Genomic DNA, 14,881 nt, shown 5'->3' with positions numbered 1-14,881 from the left:
ACAACAAAAACAAGTTAAGACATTTTTAAGACTTTTAGAATTTGAAAGTCAATGCAGTCCTAAAACGCACAAAAATAACACTGCCACAATACCTTATTATGGTCTTCAGAAAACATCTGGAGAGCAAATTGTAGAAAGAAATAGAATGCGGAAAAGATCTTGTCATGCACATTACAGATTTTGTCATTTGTGTGCTACTAAATTAAAACTACAGAAATTTATTTGGATACACTTTAACCTTATTGTTTTTGAATACACCAAAGACTAAAAACAGTGTAGCTACAAATGTTGAATTCCTGAATATAATTTTTTTCTTGGAGTGAAGGTCAACTTAAGAGCAATGAAACAAGCAGTCAGGACTGATCTCTAAAGCCGATGACAGAAGATCAATTCTGAGGTTATCTATATCTCAAAATTTAACGACACCATATTCAACTGATGATCACAAAACTAACCGTTTTTCTTGTATGAAAGAATTAGTTTTTAAAAGTGAAAGCCCCATTAGTTTTCCACCAGTCTCTTCATGACGTAGGCTACATATTACTTTTCCACCCTCATATAGGGATCAAACTAACTAACTTATATCATTTTTAAGAAAATAGGGCTTCAAGCAGTCCTTGTAGGCTTTGTCTGTTTGGATTCCCGCCATAGCTTTCTAAAGCGAAAAACAGAGCACTGACGCTATTTTACGCGCTCAACTCTTGATGTGATCTACACACTATAGACTGAGAGGAAAAAACAATCCCGATGATGTGAAGATCGACGGATGTGGGCGGGGCTGTGTGCGAGACGCGTCACTATCGCCGCCCCGCACCCGTCACGTGACCTGGATGTTGACGTACACTGCGGGACGTTGGCGCGGTTTAATCCAAACCCGGCTGTTGTTCGTGTGTGCGGTTTGTAATTTTCACTTGAAGAAATGTCCGAACAGCAAATTTACGGCTACGAAAACGACTGCAAACCTGACGAAAACAGGTAAGAATTTAAAAATGTGCTGTGTGTGTGGTTGTTTTTACTTTTCATGGTTATTCACCTTTTTGCTAGCATAGCAAGACACTAACGTTACAGCTATTGTCTTCCGGAGTGCAACATTTAGTCTATTTTGGGTCATTAAAGCATGTGTTTTTGCACTCCTTTTAACTTATTTCAGTTCCCCCGCATGTAGGCTATTCCTAACTCTTTGGGTATGGACACATTTCTGCAGCTAGTGAATGAGGTGTGAAGATCTCCCGCCTTCGTTTGGAGTGTAAATGAGTATTTGGCGCCATGAGAACATAATATTTTACCACCGCATTCATGAAAACTACATTAAACTACGTCTCTCAGTGTGTCTGTGTTATCCACTCGCTATATTTCTGTTGTAGTGAGCAGAGTGTGTGTTGACAGCAGATTATTTGTGGCGCCTTGGAAACAAAGGCTAACTTAACCAGCAATATTAGCCTGTTTTCTGTTAAAAAGTTGCTTAATGGTGCAAAAATAATATGTATAACATGGTAGATTTTATGGCCAAGTGTGTGTAATGATTAATGTTTTTGCATTGAGTTCATAATTTACAAAATAAATAGTGTTTATATTTGAATGCATGTGCAATGTTCAGAAAATGTGTATAAATCATTGTTTTTTAATGCTTCTCATGTCTTTTGTCTTGAAGGAACAGAGGCGCTTCACGATGGTCCCAGTGTAGGAAGCGGGGAGCAGATGGTAGTCTGAGGAAAGCTCAAGCTGAAGAAGATCAGAGATGTTTACACCGACCCGAGAGGTGCGTTCAGTGTCTGATCATAATAATCTGTGCATGAAACACAAGAGATGCAACTTTGCTTCGACATTTTGTTCAGTATATCAGATGCATCAATTCTATTCTTTGCTAATTTAATCAAATTCCAACTAATCTAATACTGGCATCCGAATGATGGTCAGTTAAATGGATAGTTCACCCAAAAATGAAAATTAGTCCATGATTTACTCACCCTGAAGTGCATTTCTCCATCATAAATTCCTCCATCATAAAAGTGCATCCATCCTAGTGCTGGGCGGTTTGACCAAAAATTTGTATCACGTTTATTTTCTAATTTTATTTTTTATTTTTTCATGCATAATCAGCTATTTAAAGCATTTTCTACTGTTGATAAGAGGAATTACTGCAATAAATTGACTTAAGGTGGTCTATTTTTGTCTTTAGTTAATGTTGTACAATATAGTGCCCAGTATAACCTAAAATTTCTTAATGTTCTAAAAACATTCTTATAACCAAGCGAGAACGTTAATACAATTCATAGAACATTCAGAAATAACGTTTTTATAACTTAATGGGAATGATATGAAACCTAAAATTGTTATCTGGGGACGAGGAGAGGTCGTGAGCGAGGACGAGAGCGAGCCCAGAGAAAATAGACCTATTCTTACATGAGCAGTGTGTATCTGAGAGCGGGTTAAATTAGATTCACGCTCATGCATTATATTAATTTACTTTCGCGCTACAATAGTGCGCTCTTGTGTGTAATTAAATTCATCCGTATGGCGGTATATTAAAAATGAACATCTTGACAAGAATATACACCGGTTTTCGGTATGAACCGGTATACTGCCCAGCACTAATCCATCCACCAAAAGTGCATCTATTAACCATAAAAGTGCATCTGTCCATCATAAAAGTCCATCCATCATAAAAGTGCATCCATCCATCATAAAAGTGCATCCATCTATCATAAAAGTGCGTCTGTCCATCATCAAAGTGCATCTATCCATCATAAAAGTGCATCCGTCCATCATAAAAGTGCGTCTGTCCATCATAAAAGTGAATCTATCATCATAAAAGTGCATCTGTCCATCATAAAAGTGCATCTGTCCATCATAAAAGTGCATCTGTCCATCATAAAAGTGCATCTATCCATCATAAAAGTGCATCCATCCATCATAAAAGTGCATCCATCCATCATAAAAGTGCATCTATCCATCATAAAAGTGCATCCGTCCATCATAAAAGTACATCTATCCATCATAAAAGTGCATCTGTCCATCATAAAAGTACATCTATCCATCATAAAAGTGCGTCCGTCCATCATAAAAGTGCATCTATCCATCATAAAAGTGCATCTATCCATCATAAAAGTGCGTCTGTCCATCATAAAAGTGAATCTATCATCATAAAAGTGAATCTATCATCATAAAAGTGCATCTGTCCATCATAAAAGTGCATCTGTCCATCATAAAAGTGCATCTGTCCATCATAAAAGTGCATCTGTCCATCATAAAAGTGCATCTATCCATCATAAAAGTGCATCCATCCATCATAAAAGTGCATCTATCCATCATAAAAGTGCATCTATCCATCATAAAAGTGCATCCGTCCATCATAAAAGTACATCTATCCATCATAAAAGTGCATCTGTCCATCATAAAAGTACATCTATCCATCATAAAAGTGCGTCCGTCCATCATAAAAGTGCATCTATCCATCATAAAAGTGCATCTATCCATCATAAAAGTGCATCTATCCATCATAAAAGTGCGTCCGTCCATCATAAAAGTGCGTCCGTCCATCATAAAAGTGCATCTATACGACTCTAATAAAGGCTATCTGAAGTGAAGTGATAAATTTTGTAAAAATATATCTGTATATTTATAATTTTCTAAAATATAATATATAAACTATTATAACTATAATCACTGTAGTTCCTGTGGAAGAGTGACCTCAGAGCTTTCCCAATCCGATCTTTATTCCCCCTTTGTTCTAAAACAAATAAAAATCCTATAAACACGGCATCGTCTCCAGAAATCTCTGCGTACGTGTGTAGTATACATGCCAAACCATTATGTGGCGCTGTAATGGAAGGAAACAGAAAGAAGCTTCTTTTTTTATTTTTAACCAAAAACTTTATTGAACAATACACGTGCATATATGACACAAAATATGAAATGTCTTAATCTGACAAGAATCATAGAATAAGAAAATATAAATAAATAATAGAGGCTCAGTATACGTGAACCTCACTGAACGTGTCTGACGTGATGTGTGTGTGTGTGTGTGTGTGTGCAGTTTCACGACCCCGGAGAGCGAAGGGCCGGTGTCGAGAGTGAGGAACTGGGGCGACGAGGTGGAGGCCGAGGAGATGCGCTCAGACGTGCGGCGCGACATGCATCGGTCCGTTGCCTCGCTGCATTCATGCTTTTCAATCAAATCAGATTTATATTGCATGCATGGCCATTTTACTGGGCTAAATATACATTTGATTTGTTAAAATGAATGTACAGGTGTCATTGATAAGCCGTTAATTGGAGATTTCTCTTTTCCAGATACAGGAGGAGGATTCTTGCAGTCGATGTTCCTCAAAGAGACAGAAAACACTCATCTGGAAGGTTTGTGATTGTAACATTTCCTGTGTTTACGGCCCTATAAAATCCATTTTATTCATTCCCAAATTCCGTTTTAATTTTTCGGAATTTACTTTTTTTTTAACCCTTGGCTGTTATTTTAGTCATAAAAAGAGTGTGCTTTTAAAGTTAATGATTAAAATGTTCACAAATAAAATAGGAATGACCTTAAATTTATTGAGGTATCAGACATTTACTCGGTAGCCTTTTCAGGACGAATACTGCATGATGCAACATAACACTGCACTCTTCAAGTAACAACACAATATAGTTATGAGCTTTAAACTGTCCACGGGGTCTTAAAAAGTCTGAAATTCTGAACTTTAAATTTAAGGCCTTAAAAAGTCTTAAAAAACGGCTAGATTTTCATCTGAGGTCTTAAATTTGATTTAGTCAGGTCTTAAAAAGATTTTACCCTCGTTCATTTGCCAAAACTCTGGCCGCAGAAAGTTATTACAAAGTAGCAAAACAGTATTGAGTCGTAGCCTACAAAGCGGAGCTCTAGTGCAGGGGTTCAAACCGGTTCAAACACGCCGCTCGCGTGCTAGCATTAGCTCGTGGCTTGATAACATAGCTTGATAGCGGTTTAAACGAACCGAAGAACCAACCAATCAGCCCCTTCCGTAACAACACTGAAAGCTCAGTCATCATGAAGGATCGCGGTGCACCCAAACACTACCAGCGTTTTTCTCTTCTCCGTGAATAAATCTTGTAGCAGACCTGACATTACAGCAAGCGTTTTTCGGTGGTGAATCCTTTGGCTACTAAAATGTCTTTGTCGTTATGGAGAGCGCAGTGCATGGTTGCTTAGCAACGACAGACGCAACAGGAAAATCGGCCCAAATTTTACTATTAATAATAAAAGATAAGGGGATGTGAATGTCAGTAATTTATCATTTTTTGACTCAATCTTTTTATAAAAGATTATTTAAAGGCTGAAATACGTGAGGTTTATCTGTTTATAAAACTATTTTTGTGAAGACTTTATTTTAACTAGACTTAACCTGTTGCAAGACACTCCTTTAAAATCTGGCCATCATTTTTAATGGTATTTTAATGTTTATGTAAACAAAAAGTGCATATTCATGCTAATTTTATTTGCTGGGTTTCGACATACATTTGGCAAATTGATTTCATAGTAATCATGAAATGAATTGTTCATGCCATTTCATCTCTGGGTATGATCAACTAAAATCTGTTTTTTTACAGTATAAAATGCAAAGTACAAATTTCACCTACACACACACACACATTATATAAAATCATTTTTTTCCGAATATTTTCTTATTTGAAATTTTGGTAATGCGTTGTGTAGGTCTAAAATTTCAATGTTTATGGTCTTAAATGTCTTAAAAAGGTCTTAAATTTGATTTACTGAAACCTGCAGAAACTCTGTGTCCAGTAAAAATAATTCTGTTAGTTTATATAAGTTTAAATAAAGTCACACTCTTTCTCTTTCTCGCCCAGTGTCACTTAGGCTTGCCACGGTAGTCGTGTTACGACTGAACACCGGTTTCATGACATGCCCACCGCGGTTGGCATGTGAAAAAAAAAAAGTTTAAAGCCTTAAAAATATTGAACGCAATTATGCAGTAGTAGTAAAATCCTGCCTATTAACACGCACAAAGACGCGTGTCGATATCAAGTTCTCTTTCGGGCTTGAACAAACCATAACACACAAATTATGCCAAAATGTCCATAAGAGCAGTCTTAAATGAACGTAGAGGTTTGTGAGAAAATGTGACGCGTGTCAGATCGCGTCTCTGTCAGCAACGGCTGTCCAAATTCGCTCACTCGTTTTTACTTGCTCCTTCTCATTCACTCCTTCAAGTGAACAGTATTAGTGGACTAATGAAGGGAATAGGCCTAGTAAATGAGGGTTTAGGGGGCGATTTGGGATTCAACCCATGTTCTCGAGGAGTAAAAAATAGAGGACACTGACAACGCGTTGACGGACAGGACCAAGCAGGTAATATTTAATATGAAACAGTCTCAACTTTCAAATTTGGTCAGTCAAAGAAAATCAAACAATAAATAGGCCTACCGTTTTGTGGATCTTTAATGTGTCGTGACAGATTGTCTGATAAAGCCAAGTTCCACCGACGTTAATCTACTCCTGACTGATCCTGTCAGATCATGTCTGTCAATCAAACTCAAAGCGAAGGATGACTTGACGCTAATTTAAAAGTGAAAGTTAGTTTCGTTTTCAAACTAGTGCATATTCAGGGCACAATAACAAAACAGTTCTTTCCCGAACTACAGCACCGTTATGTATGCCTGTGAAAACGTGCGCATTTTACGTTTGCCTTTAAATTAGCGATTTAAAAGCCCCCGCCGGTGAGACACCGGTATTACCGGTGTTGTCACAAGTCGATTAACCGGTGAGAAAATATCCTCACCGTCACAACACTAGTGTCACTCACGGAGTTCGCTTGGATTTTGTTCAGTCCGGCGCCTCATAGACAGACGCGGTGTGCACGTTGTGTGTGTGTGAGAGAGAGAGACGGAGGGAGAGCTGGGAAAGGAAATACAACTGTAAGAATACGCTGCGTGTTTTAAATAGTGTTAAAAAAATAAACGTAACACAATATGTGGCGGCGAATTAGTCTATGTGTAGGAAACACTGCATAAGTCACGTGCGAACTAGAGCCAGACCGATATATCGGCAGACCGATATTATCGGCCGATATTATGCATTTTCCAAACTATCGGTATCGGCAGTTATAATGGCCGATAAATGAATATTTCAAACATAAAATAAAAACGGACGAAACGCGCTTGAACCATGTCATGAGTGTTGGAGTTGTATAGTTTGTCCACCAGAGGGCACTCTACACCGTTCCTGTTGGCAACACTCGTTGAGTTGGTCACGATACATTCATTGCTTAAATAACAATTAAAAGAACATCCCCATCAGTTCTCTTAACTCAAATAAGCATGACAAAATTTGTGACTATCATGTCCAGTTTAAAAAAATAATTAAATAAATAAATAAAATATCGGCCGATATATCGGATTTTAAAACCCAAAAATATTTGTATCGGTATCGGCCTTCAAAGTTCTTTATCGGTCGGGCTCTAGTGTGAACTGCTCGGCTCGGCACTGACTGCTTATAGCGTCGAGTTTCTTAACTTTTTTGCCGACTAAAGTGGAGAGCCGCTTCGCCATGCTTTCGTTGTTTTGATTTCGTCATTGTAGCTGAAATGACGGGAGGGGTTGTGTCGCCCAGATTTGCTTCCCCCGGTCTGTATTTTCATCACACATGTTCTTCTCGCACACAAAAACAGAATTTCAAACCAATTATGTGAAATTACGCGTTGACACTAGATTCCACGATTATTTGCCAATTCCGTGATCGCGGAAATCATTTACGGGACTCTTTCCCATGTTAAAATCCTTTCTGCTGCTGATCCTGTTGGTTCCTCTGAAGAGCGCAACACTAAGACTGTGCTTTCAAAACAATGCAGGAACATCGGCTCAAACAATGGTGTGTTTGGTGAACAATGGCGGGTTTTTTCGGGAGGATATTTTTTATTTACTTTAAGCAAAATCTAAGAACGAAATCATGTGACGTCATTTCATGCAAAATTCAGGCCGATACGAAGCTTGTTTCGGGAGTTCAAAACCGCTTGCTGTAGAGAACTGTCCAGGAGGGTTCCGGCCTTCCAGCTCCCATTGGTCCAAATAGTCATGATGTCATAGGTAGGTGTGGCTCTTTATTGTGTTCTTACTTGTGTCATTTCTTGTGTTCATTCCGTCGAGGTCGAAACATGAACACACTGGAAAGGCACTATGAGGTTGAAAGAGACATTTCACTGTTTTTCCATGTTGCAGAGCTCTGCAATTCAACATTTCAGTATCATCATGTATAGTTATACTGCACTTTATACAGCATATTGCTTAAAATCAAGCAGCTTTACAGTATTAAACATGTAAAATAACTGTCGCTTTCAATTAGAATTACATTTTCTGTTATGTAGCGCCTCTCCATTGTGTTCATGTTGTTACTCGCATCTGACCTCTGGACTGAACAGGAGAAATTAATCACACAAGATTTATAGCTCAAAGTGGGCGGAGCCTCAGAGCCACACCCACATATTACATCATCACCATACGGACCAATGGGAGCTGGAAGGTGTTTAGTAGCAGACAGCACGAACTTCTCCGGAAAGTTCACTTTGGCAAGCGCTTTCAAACACAAAACCAACTATTTCAGACACATACCTCAAAGAATCCTGAAATAAAAATGTAAATAACTGTTTTCGACATTGATAATCATAAATGTTTCTTGAGCATCAGATCCTCATATTACAGTGATTTCCGAAGGATCATGTGACACTGAAGACTGGAGTAATGATGCTGAAAATCCAGCTTTCGGTTTTTGTATTTTTAATCAAGTAAATGCTGAAGAGTTCTTTTAAAACATTAAAAAGCGCCCTGATCCAATCCTTTTGGACGGCAGTGTGTGTTTAGGTGTATCGAGTCGTAACCCAAGCTTTTCTTGTCCCCCAGTTCCGACTCCAGAGACTCACGGGACTCTCGAGACTCTTCGGCTAAAGGCGAGATGGAGACCGACGAGGCCGTACTCGTGCGCCGCCAGAAGCAGATCAACTACGGGAAGAACACTCTCGCGTATGACCGATACATCAAAGAAGTGCCCAAGTGCGTGAGGGGTCTCTAAACACACAAGTAATCTCCTACGACCTCTCGCATAGTCTTCTTCTTACAGTATTTATGATCACTTTGATTATTTTAGGCCTATGAGAGAGCCGGGCGTTCATCCAAAGACTCCAAACAAGTTTAAGAAGTACAGCCGGCGCTCGTGGGACCAGCAGATCAAGCTGTGGCGGGTCAAGCTGCACGCCTGGGACCCCCCCGCCGGAGACCTGCAGCAGATGTGAGACATCACAGCCCTACACACACCGTTAGCAAGAGGATCGCCATTGGCTGGGACATTTTTTTAGTTTACTCGCCAGACTGATGTACTATTTACATGTGAAATTTGACAAATTTGAGTATTGTATTTCAGTAATTCAAATTAAAAGGTGAATCTAATATATTTAGTATATATAACTATATACATACGCATGATTATACTTTTCAGAGGCTCCACATTTCTGTGTTTTCAAATTTTTATTTTTTTTAATTTCATGTAATATTCAAATTTCCTGAGATTTAAAATTTGGGGTTTTCATAAACTGTACGCCATAATCAAAATTATAGCCATTGCACGTTCTAATTTTTTGAGTTTCATCTGTGTGTGTGTGTGTGTGTGTGTGTGTATATATATATATATATATATATATATATATACATACACTACCGGTCAAGCATTTAAAGATCAGTACGATTTTCTTTGTTTTTAAATGAAGTCTCTTCTGCTCACCAAGGCTGCTTTATTTGATAAAAAAAAAAAAAATGACAAGCAGTAATATTGTGAAATATTATGACAATTTAAAATGACTGTTTTCTATTTTAATGTATTTTAAAATGTAATTTGAAAGCTGAATTTTCAACATCATTACTGTTGCTGATTACACATCAGTTTTCAGTGTCACATGATCCTTCAGAAATCATTCTAATATGCTGATTTTATGCTCAAAAAACATCAATTATTATTTTCAATGTTGAAAACAGTCGTGTACCATTTCCCCCCCAAAATTCAATGATGAATAGAAAGTTCAAAAGAACAGCATTTATTTAAAATATGATCTTTTCTAACATTATAAATGTCTTTACTGTAACTTTTGATCAATTTAACTCATCCTTGATGAATAAAAGTATTTTCTAATTTCTTTCCCCCAAAAATAAATTCTAAATGAGCCCAAACTTTTGAACAGTAGTGATAAATGTTGCAAAAGCTTTCCATTTCAGATCAATTCTGTTCTTTTGAACTTTCTATTCATCAAAGAATCCTGAAATAAAAATGTAAAAAACTGTTTTCAACATGGATAATAATCATAAATGTTTCTTGAGCATCATATTATAATAATTTCTGTAGGATCATGTGACACTGAAGACTGGAGTAAAGATGCTTTGATCACAGGAATAAATTACACTTCACTATATATTCACATAGAAAACCGCTGTTTTAAATTGTAATAATATTTCACAATGTTACTTTTTTTTTTTTTTTGTATTTTTTATCAAATAATTGCAGCCTTGGTGAGCAGAAGAGACTTCTTTTAAAAACATAAAAAATCTTACCGATCTAAAACTTTTGACCAGTAGTGTATCAATATAAATATATAGTCAGTCTACCACACAATAACGCGTAGCTCAGTTTCGTTGGGTAATGTTGTGTTCACGCCCGCGTCTCTCACATTAGGAGTGCGCTTGCAACGTGTGACGTCCCTGCATTTGACATAACAAAATTTTGGTCAGCAGGAAAAATGGTCCAACGAACTGAACGGTTCAATCCGAATACGTGTATCGCTACATCCCTATTTTTTAGGCTCAAATGCGAGTGATTTATTCTCATTGTGTGGTTCAGCACAGAGGTAACACAATGATTAATGGTGTTTGAGTTCCCAGTGCTGGTATACTCAGTGTTGTGTTTCTGTCAGAGAGGAGATTGACCTGGGTGAGATCATGGACTTCGAGTTGGACGTGGAGTGTTCTGCGGATCCCGAATCCCAGTGTCCGACAGCCAACGCGGCGCCGCAGTCCCTGACACAGGTGAGATTCCCAGTTCCCAACACTGGCGCACATCAGATCACACACACCAGGAATACACCTTTTCTGTGGGATTAAAAAATGTCCAGAATTTTGTGAACCTCATTATATTATGGCATACAACATTTACAGCATTCCTACGCAAAGTATGGAGATTTGATTTTAGTCATTTCCAGGACTGGATGAGTGTGGGAAAAAAATACATTTTCAACACAAATAGTGTTTTCTATGCAAACGTTCAGTGATCCTTTAGTGATCGTCGAACACAATTGAATAAATTCAAGGTGCACATTTTTTTACTATGCAAAGCTCTTTGTCTGCCACTTTAACAGTGATGTTGAACTTCACTGAATGAATGTGTGTGTCCCACTCAATGTTTCTGCCATAGAAAATAACAATATTTACAAATGACTGTAAAAATGTTTTTTTTTAACTTAGTATTTCTGTCTTGTTTCCAGTCTAATATCCAAATATCTAAAAATTCCTAAATCAAGAAGCTTTTACTAGAGTAGTCCAATGACAGAGGTCAGAAAAATAACCTTATTGTAAATGGAAAACTGAAAATAATAATATCGGTTTGAATATCAATATTTTTCAAGGTTTCGTATCGAAATTAGAAATTCCAGTATCGTGACAACCCTAATGCCAACATGTATATTCAAAGAGGACCAATGCAAAATACCATTGTATTTCAGTTAAAGGTGTAAATCTACGGTAGAGCTGTCATGAGGAACCGTATTGTATTATAGATTGGAAATACTAATGTTTTTGTATTCTGTTTAGATTTGTTTGTCAACATTATAATGACGTAATACAATCACTTTTATTTGATTAAAATATGAGATGTTTTCTAAAAGGGTAGGCATTATAAGCAAGAGCTTCATCTACACCTGTTTCAGACTGCTGGAATTATGCTGCTGTTTGTGTTGAAACTGTCTGAAATAAACCAAATCAATTACCAATTATAAACCAATTACCAATCATGGGCTCTCGTAAAGCTAGAAAAGGTCTGAAAAAGTGTCTTTATTTGTCTTCTGCCGTTGTAACTTATCACAGCATGACTGTTGCACAAACATGGACATGAATAGGCATGGAGACTCTTGAGTCGGTACTAGTGCTGGACGGTTTGAACAAAAAATTATATCTCTCTTTTTTTTTTTTCAAAATGAAACTGGTTTGACTTTTTTTTTTTCATGCATCAGGTGCATGAAAGTTCAAAAAAGTTCAGGTGTTCAAAGCTTTTTCTACTGGTCTGGTTGATAGAGGAATTACTGCAATAAATCGACTTAGGATGGTTTATTTTACTGTCATTAGTGAATATTGTAGAATACAATAGCGCCCAGTGTAACCTAAAATTGTTATTTCTCTAATAACATTCTTATAACCCAGCAAGAACGTTAATACAACATTTATATAACAGGAAAACTGAACGTTCTTTTGATGTTTTGAATAACGTTCTTATAACCAAGAAATAACGTTAATACAATGTCTAAAACAACCTGGATGTTTTGAATGTTCCTAGAACATTCAGAAATAACGTTTTTATAACTTAATGGGAACGTTATGAACCCTGAAATTGTTATCTGTGGAAGAGGAGATTTCCACGTGCGAGCAGACAGATTTGCGCTCCCGCATTATATTAATTTACTTTCGCTCTGGAATAGTGCGCTCTCGACATTTGACAGGAAAATAACGCCATAGTTCTGCATCATCCACCTTCCCTGTAACGAGCACTGCTGTTTGGTTTACCCTCGCCTCACCGGCGCTGCTCAGAAGTGCAACAACGATATGGCGACGCTACTGCGATACGCATCACCTCAGATGAGCAGCTGAGCCCCTATTCATCAAGCTAACGCACCGCGATATATCGCAAATCAAAGTGACAGTAAGTCGCAGACGCTTAACACTACCATCTTCATTAAAAGTAAAAAAACGAAATGATCTTACCAGGGCTGATGCCGCTCTCTCTTATTGCTGTCGTTGTTGATTTTGAAATTAGCCGATGATCAATAAAATTCTGCTCATATCTGTTGCTTTCGATGACGTGCACTTCATTAAATCTGTATATAGCGCGGGAATTGAAGAAAACACATTTATGTGACCAGGTGTAAGGAATCGTTTTGATGAATCCGAGCTATCCGATCTGAGAAAACGCATGAAGTGGCCAGGTGTAAACAGCACCTAAATGTTTATTTTAGTAATGTTAGATGTCCCTCTAGTGGACCGAACGTGTAATAACAACCACTGGCTATAGTGGCATTGACGATCCTTAAGAATGTTGGTAACACTTTAGAATACGGTTCCTTCGTTAATGAATAACTACACAATAACTAATGAGTAACACAATATTAACAATCTAGTAACTATTATTAACTAACAAGAAACTCTGATTAACGAACTAGTAAGTAATAGCGCACAGACGAAAGTGGTAGTTCACTATTAAGTAATCAATAACTACTATTTTTTTAATACTTCCCAGAGAACTAGTGAAAAAGTTTATTAATAATCTAGTAACTACTTTTAACTAAAATAAATTCTTATTAACGAATTAGTAGCTCACAGATGAAAGTGTTACTAGATACTTCTGTGGGAATTACTAATTATTTGGATTTGTATTATAAAGTGAAGATCATTGGAACTAACTAGTAATTACTCAAGTGTTACTAAAGACATTTTCTAAAAGTTACTAAAGTTCACCAAAAAATCTCAGACATTTACACAAATCATGACTAGATCATGTAGTAACACTTGAGTAATTACTAGTTAGTTCCAATGATCTTCACTTTATAATACGAATCCAAATAATTAGTAATTCCTAGTAAGTATCTAGTAACACTTTCATCTGTGAGCTATTACTTACTAATTCGTTAATACGAGTTTATTTTAGTTAATAGTAGTTACTAGATTGTTAATAAACTTTTTCAGTAGTTCTCTGGGAAGTATTAAAAAATAGTAGTTATTGATTACTTAATAGTGAACTACCACTTTCGTCTGTGCGCTATTACTTACTAGTTCATTAATCTCATTAGAGTTTCTTATTAGTTAATAATAGTTACTAGATTGTTAATATTGTGTTACTCATTAGTTATTGTGTAGTTATTCATTAACGAAGGAACCGTATTCTAAAGTGTTACCAGAATGTGTAATGTCGTAAATATTAATAATAGGATAAATTTGAGCATTTAACATTCAAATATTACATAGAATAAGGAATGGAATTCGAATAGTATTATAGAGGAAGATTGACAGCCCTAGTGGTCGGTACCACTTCAGAATTTGAGGTTTTGAATGGTTTCTGAGCATGTCCTCTCGTCCTGCAGGACTCGTTCACAGGAACCCCTAAGAAGATGATGAAGATGGAGGATGCGGAGATGTGCTGAGAGTCGAGTCTCCGAGGGATCCCGAGCATCTGGACCGGTTTAATGCACTGTTCGTCTCACTGTTGGTTTGAGGATTAGACCGCTGTGTGTGATCCACTGATGGTGTCGTCCTCGCCCTCGTCACCGACTCCACCGGTTTATTTTTTTGGGTCTTTGAAAAGAAAATGTAAATGTGTAAATTGTGGTGTTCTGTGGTGGTCGTCCAGCGCTCAGTGAACCTCGTGTATTTATCAGCAAATTTACAATGTTTTAATGTTTTTTTAAAAGAATTTCTTTTTTTGATTTGTTAATTTCTATTTTATTAAGAACCTTTTGAAAATAAATATTAAACTGGAATGACCATATTTGTCAGTTATTTGTCTTATCAGGAGAATGTGTTCATATCAAGTAAATGAATGCTTTTACTGTCTAATGTGGGTGTTTTTAATCATGATTATCTTCATTAAAGGGACCCC

General features: G+C 37.0%; 1 protein-coding gene across 1 annotated transcript; it reads left to right on the top strand.

Annotated features, from left to right (window-relative positions):
• Positions 1–815: 815 nt before the first annotated feature.
• Positions 816–14,770, top strand: slbp (stem-loop histone mRNA binding protein). The gene is made up of 8 exons (XM_039653869.2): positions 816–975; positions 1,652–1,759; positions 4,037–4,141; positions 4,294–4,356; positions 8,884–9,033; positions 9,128–9,268; positions 10,938–11,049; positions 14,367–14,770. Exons 1-8 carry the CDS (start codon positions 920–922, stop codon positions 14,424–14,426), a joined length of 795 nt encoding a protein of 264 aa, XP_039509803.2. The 5' UTR covers positions 816–919; the 3' UTR covers positions 14,427–14,770.
• Positions 14,771–14,881: the final 111 nt, after the last annotated feature.

The sequence above is a fragment of the Pimephales promelas genome, chromosome 9 (assembly GCF_988280905.1).
Source record: "Pimephales promelas chromosome 9, fPimPro1.hap1.1, whole genome shotgun sequence".
Taxonomy (NCBI): Eukaryota; Metazoa; Chordata; class Actinopteri; order Cypriniformes; family Leuciscidae; genus Pimephales; species Pimephales promelas.
This window is presented reverse-complemented; position numbering and strand designations above follow the sequence as displayed.

Excerpts from the sequence above, each read along its gene's own strand:
- slbp (XM_039653869.2), top strand. The coding sequence starts at position 920 with ATGTCCGAACAGCAAATTTACGGCTACGAAAACGACTGCAAACCTGAC. Across the intron at positions 976-1,651 it reads TGCAAACCTGACGAAAACAG|GAACAGAGGCGCTTCACGAT; the intron begins GTAAGAATTTAA and ends TTTGTCTTGAAG. Across the intron at positions 9,034-9,127 it reads TACATCAAAGAAGTGCCCAA|GCCTATGAGAGAGCCGGGCG; the intron begins GTGCGTGAGGGG and ends TGATTATTTTAG.